The sequence below is a fragment of the Candoia aspera genome, chromosome 11, assembly GCF_035149785.1.
Source record: "Candoia aspera isolate rCanAsp1 chromosome 11, rCanAsp1.hap2, whole genome shotgun sequence".
Taxonomy (NCBI): domain Eukaryota; kingdom Metazoa; phylum Chordata; class Lepidosauria; order Squamata; family Boidae; genus Candoia; species Candoia aspera.
Window position 1 is genome coordinate 15,923,383 of NC_086163.1, and position 6,497 is coordinate 15,929,879.

Below are 6,497 nucleotides of genomic sequence, written 5' to 3' on the forward strand. Positions count from 1 at the left end.
ACTTCTTTGAGTTCAGTTTGACTCCTGGTGACTTCACAGGCAAATCCACATTGTTCTTCTGGCAACATACAAAATTAGCTTGCCGCGACCTTCTTCCAGAATACATATGAACACTCAGACAACATACACAAACATATAAACTAGTTCCCAGTCTAGAATACAGCTGAGATTTCCTGGTAGTCTCCTATTCAAGTTCTAACCTGGTCTTATCCTGATTAACATAACACGAAGCAACTACAAGCTGCTAATTTCTTCAGAACCAAGAACCAATTATGGATTGGAATTTATTCCCCCCCCCACCAGGTTTTAACAAAGTGAGTTGTTGTCAACTATATCAGAGATCAGCAGAATGGGAAGGAAGGAAGGAAGGAAGGAGACAGAGAATAAAAGAAGGAGAGGGAAAAGAAAGCAGGAAGGAAGGAAGAAAATAGAAAAAGAAGGAAAGAAATAGAGAAGCAAGGAAGGGAATAGAGAAAAAATTAAGGAGAGGAAACAGGAAGGGAGAAGGAAGGAAGAAATGGAAAATAAAAGAAGGAAGGAAGGGGATGGAGAATAAAAGGAGGAAAGAGAAAGGAACAAAAGAAAGAAGGAAGGGGAGAGAGATAGAATAAAGGAAGGAAACAGGAAGCAAGAAGGAAATAAGGAAGAAAATAGAAAAGGAAGGAAAAAGAGACGGAAGGGAATAGAGAGTAAAGGAAGAAAAGAGGAAAAGGAAGAAGGAAGGAAAGGAAACGAGGTGGAGACAGGAACGAGACAGACACGGTGAAGGAGAGAAGGAATGGAGAGAAAGCGAAGGAGGGAACGCGGCAAAGGAGGCGAAAGGCAGGGCAAGCGAGGCCTGGAGAAAGGGAAAGCCGGAGAGAGGGCGGAAGCGGGCCGGAAGGGACAAAGCGCGGCCGGGCGTGCAAGGCTGGCCCCCTCCCCTCCCCTCCGCCAGCCGGCCCGGCGCTGCCCCGCCACACGCGTGCGTGACACACCCCTCGACACGGCCCCCCTCGGCGCGCGGCCCCGCACGCGGCCCGGCGGCGGGTTACCTTCCCGTGCGAGTCCCGCAGGCGGCCCAGCTGGGCGTCGCCGAGCGGCGGGGCCGGGCCGGCGGGCTCCATGGGGCGGTTGCGGCCCGAGCTGGGCTGCGCGGCCTTAGCGGGGCGAGTGAGTCCTATAGAAATGTTTGTGCCGCGCCAGGCGCCGGCCTCGCAGTCGCATCCGGAGTGCCTGGGCCCGAGGGGGAGCCGCCGCCGCCGCCGCCGCCCGGGCAGGCATCTCACCCTCGCATGCTGGGCCGGCCCGCGCCGCCACCGCCGCCACCGCCGCTACTGCTGGTCGGGCGGGCGGTCGACGGCACTCTGGGAAGCGGCGGGGGAGGAGGCGGGCGGGCGGGCCGGCGGGGGAGGGCGCGAGAGAGAGCCGCTCCCCTCGCCGCCTCGCGCGCGCCTCCCGGCTCGGCCTCGTGGCCCATCGTCCCCCGCCGGGTGGGCCTCGCCTGCCGCGCCTGTCGTCTCAACCTCGCCCGGCACGGCCGGACCCTCTGGAGGGAGGCTTCCGGCTCCCATCGTCCCCGGCTGAGTGAGGCGGCCTCCAGGCCTCTCCCATCATCCACAGCGGAAGCGAGGCCGCACCTCAGCGGGTGCCCTCGAGATTGGACTTCAGTAGCCTCTGAGCCTCTCCCATCATCCCCAGCCATAGCAAAGCTGCACCCCGGTGGGTGCCTTCGAGATGTGAGGTTGGACTTCAATACACATCGTTCCCAGCTGACTTAGACGGCCTCTGAGCCTCTCCCATCATCCACAGCCCTAGCAAGGCTGAACCCCAGCGGGTGCCCTCCAGATGCAAGACAGGACTTCACATTGTCCCCAGCTAGGTCCTCAACCTGCTGTCCTCCAGATGTTACTGAAATTTGAATCCCAGCATCCGCAACCCTCCCATCCATCCTCTGACCTAGTGCAGCCTAATTGAACTGCATATCCCATCGTCCTCCACCTTGCCAGACTTCCCACATTCTATGCGCAGCTGATATCAACGCCAGCAATGGCTATCCATGTCAGGCTGATTAACTGGATTTCATTGTTCCCACACTAGCCCCAAAATACACAAGCTTGCCTATCAAAAATTTGTGGCAATTATACCAATGCACTGGTGGCTTCTCAAGTTGGAGCATTTGGGGAACCAAAATATTCCCAGCTGCACCGCTAGGTTAACTCCATCTTACGTTTCTTCAATATGTTTATTATAATTTCATTTAATTCATCGCTGTGTCCTGGAAGGACCACCGCCATACCTTATGTGCCTGATAATTCCTACAATCATACTGAATGAAACAATTTGCAAGCAACTGACCTACAGTCAAAAAAGTCAAGATGGTAGCTGCAACCACACAATTGAAGACACCCCTTTTTAAGTGCCTTGCAGGGTTTCGATCATGTCTGCAATCTTGACTTTTTTATTCCTCCTGGGGACGCAGTTATAAAATTATATATATATACACACACACACACACACACAATTTAATATGAAACTAATTTCAGTTCGCAAAACTGCTATATTCCAGTGAATCTAATGAAGAGATGTTTTAAGTCAGGAGGGAGGAGTCTTACATGTCCGAATCCCATAGTGGGTGGGGAGAGATCAGGAGTCTGATGTGATGTTATTACAGGAATGAGCAGGGCCAAAATGCACACTAGCAGTATGTCTGTTTGTGTGACCATCTATGTGAGAGTCTCAATTTGCCACTACATTTCAGCAATATAACCTTGAGAAATTCCAAGGTGCAAATGAGTTCAGGAACTGCTCATGACTCTGAGCCATCCTTTCCTACCCTTCATATAAACAGCAAGCTGCATTTTTTTCTGGAATCCAGAGCAAACTTGTAGGATGTGTTGTCTGATAATTAATTTTAATATCCTATAATATAAGCTACAGGAAAAAAGAGCACCATATAAAAGCATATGTAGGTAAGCATAGGTTTTAACACGTTAAAAATTCCAATGGGTTTCCACATCTTTCATATGATCAAACCTTAATTTTTTATAAATGTATGGAGCTGGATCTTCATGGGGCATATTTTGGAAACTCCAACTTGATGTCACTATATTATTATTTCAATTTGTTTAAGTGCCTTCCCTCAGACATTGTCTTCCCAGGCCTCATTTGGTTCAAGGACATATTTATGATCACCTCTTGAAAATGTGTGTATACCGTGTGGGGTACCTGCAGATAAATGGGTCAGACCAGCGTATTATGACAAATAGTTTGCAACTTTCAAGGATTCACTCACATAACCTAAAGCAGCATTTTGATAGAATTAGGAAAGAGCAACAGCACTTTAATGAACCAGGTAATACACATTTGGCGAACTGAAACTAGTTTAAGGAAGTTGATGGAAAAGTCTGGTTTTTAATGTACTTTACTATTGAAATGAACTGAGCTTGTGACACAATGGTTATAACTAACTAGAACAGAAATCTCAATTTTAGTCCAAATGCAACTCATTCTAGAGTCTCACCCCACTGATGGATAAATACTACTAAATAATGCATTTAAGAATATGCGTCTTCTAGAAGAAGGAACTCTTCCCAACATGTTGAACTGACTGTGCTTCTTATATAATCATCTGCCCCTGATCAGCAAGTTGACTTTTGCCATTTTGTATAAATCATACTTTTGTAGTTCTTTTTGCTAAATGCCTTCCTTTCCAGCTTGCTTTAGCTTTGCAACATTATGAGAAACGCCCTAATTAAATAATCAACACTATAATCAGGGAGTCTCTAATATGTAGCATTGAGATGCTAGGGATATTGAAGCTTCCCAAAATGTCTTGTTGTTTCACAAATGTACTGGAGCAAATGAACAAACAAAAAAAACCCTGGTATTTTTAAATAGCTGTATCCATTATACAGCCAAAACCAGCATGAAGTAAACAAATGGGATACAGTATAGTAAATTTATTGCAACGCTCACCATTTTGCATCTGTTAAATACAGTGAGTAAGCACACAAATGGCTCCAGTTGTGTCAATTCATACAACTTTTCACCAGTGGGTGTGCCACTAATTGTTGCTTTAGTGAGTAACAAAATATTCTGCATCTGCAGTGTGGTTCAGCGCTGGCAGTTGACAGCATTTCACAAGGCAAAACGAGTTACTATATTGCCATTATTATACAGACAAAATGAGTTGGTTCACTGAATGCCTCCATTAAAAATTCCATAGGAAAAAAAAAAATTGATATCAGGCAGATGCTCCTCTAAGAAGAGTATGAAATATATCTTTAGACCAAAATTCAGTGTGTAGTTAATTTAACACATGACCTAATTGAGAAGCATGTGGGTATAGGACTTGCTTGGTCCTAAATAAAGAAGATTTAAGCGTTTTCATTCCTAGTTTTCTTTTTCGGTATCTTTTCCCATTTACAATGTATTTTTAAATGGACTGACTGGAAGTACATACACTACTGCAACCCCCAGCAGTTCAGCCAGGGAGTCACCGAAGAAGTTACAATAACACCTTCGAATCCTGCCAATTAAGAAAAAAATCTGGTATTAGACTGATATCGACACCTGTAGATACAGTATCAGAATCTAGCGGGATGCAGGGTTTTGTTTCACACACTAAGCTAAGACAGGATGAGGGATTGGGTTGGCTGTTCTCTTTGGTTCCATGTGACAGTGTACATAGCTTTATGATCCAAGTGCAGGTGTTTTTAATTTGTAGATGAATAAATTCATACCTTGCCTTTCTATCAAGACAAGCACTCACGGTAGCTTATTTTCTTATCTATCCTCATGTCCCAAAGCTTCATTTCAGCTTCCTTCACTTTCCTCCATTCCAAAGGAAGAAATTTGGTGAGCTAATCGATTGCACCCGGCTGCAATCTACAAACAGGACCGCCAGTTCCAAATGTGCAGTGTTGTGATTTTGCTTTAAGGAGAAAAACTGGACAAGATGTCCTCAGAAAATAAGCTAAACCAACCAGTTTGCCTAGAATGTCATGAATTCATGCAACTACATCACCCCGGAGGAAGAGGAAAGGACCCCCCACCCCAGTTTTCTTGCCTTGAGGCCCACACAAGAATAAGCAGCTCCATTTTTAAGCGTTCATTATCAACTGCATACTTTAAAATTCTTACCTATCCCTTTTGTTTGCATATTATGTTTTGTTTCTGATAATGACGCAAACCCTTTGAATGTATATTTCCCTATTCATTTGATATAATATATTCATTAACAAACCCAAAGCTTTTTAACAGCTAAAATTCAGTCTATTTCCCTTAGTGCCCACTACTCCTTTTATTTCTTTCACCTTTTGTATTGTTCCTTACCATCTGTTCTGTTCTAACAAACCATATTCTCTTGCCCAAGGCATCTATTTACCGACTCCCTACCAGTTTTGTTTAATTCTTCCCAGTCAACTTCCAAATGCTACTGAGCATTGCATTAATCTTTATTAAAAACAGGAATTGTAGTGAGGCTGTGAAACAAATTGAGAGAAACCACAGATTTTGTTCTTCTTTATGCCAAAACCAAAATCAATCTAGTGGGTGGTATCTATGTATTTAAAGGAAAGCTAGGAAATGATTCAAGAACATGACTCCTTTCAGGTTTGTTTTTTCTTTAACAAACTTTGGATGAAAAAAAAAATAAAACTCCATAAACGTTGCTTGGCAATGCTAGTATATTATAACATTGTGTGCAACCATGCCCAAGATTTCTCTGCAGAGAGCTCCAAGAATTTAAGCGAATGTTATTTTCATTACACCCTGAAGGCCTTTGACTATATCCCTTGCAAAAGGTTGATGGTTGGCCCATATGCCAGTATCCAGCTTTGACCCAATGAAAGAATTGGAAGAAAGTTAACCAAAGTTATCTTCCTGCACAAATATGGCAGAACTGTCCAGGTGATGATGTCATCATGAGAGCTCTTGGACCAGACTTGCTGGCTGATTTTTAATACCTCAGGTGTGTTTCTATTACATCACTGTTACTCACTTGAGGGTTTCCAGAGTCAAAGGGAGGGATTACAGTATGTATGTCCTGCTAAAGTCCTGTTGGATCACTGTGTTGTGCATACAACTGCCTTTGAAAACAATCCAGAAGTTTAAATTAGTCCAAAATAGAGCAACAAAATTGGTAACCAGATGTGGAGAGTGTTCTGTCAGTGTTTTGCCTCCTGCCTTGGGTTATAGCTCTGTTGTGATGATGCTCTCAAATGTAAGTTCAGAAGGTGACTTGAGCTGAATCGGTACTAGAGATAGAGCGATGTGTTTTAATATACTGTACCTCTTGGCAACAGGCTACCTTAGGATAGACAGCAAGGTTGTGTAATACTTACTGTGTGTGATACTTGTTGGATCTTCCTTCCAACAAGTTCTGCCATCTCAGGCAACCGCCTCACTGTCTAATAGTAGGACCAAACTTCTGGGGAGGAAAGCTAGTCTGTAATGGTATGTGGGAATGACCTTGAGAGACAGGGGGGAAGAAATACTGCCTAGGGAATGATCAG

The 6,497-nt window shown here is 44.6% G+C and overlaps 1 protein-coding gene across 1 annotated transcript in view; it reads right to left on the reverse strand.

Annotated features, from left to right (window-relative positions):
• Window positions 1–1,251, reverse strand: part of URI1 (URI1 prefoldin like chaperone) — a 39,532-nt gene extending 38,281 nt beyond the window's left edge. Inside the window, exon 1 of the mRNA XM_063312969.1 lies at window positions 1,035–1,251. Coding sequence (XP_063169039.1) covers window positions 1,035–1,106 — 72 coding nt within the window. The 5' untranslated portion in view covers window positions 1,107–1,251. The remainder of the gene's footprint in view (window positions 1–1,034) is intronic.
• Window positions 1,252–6,497: the final 5,246 nt, after the last annotated feature.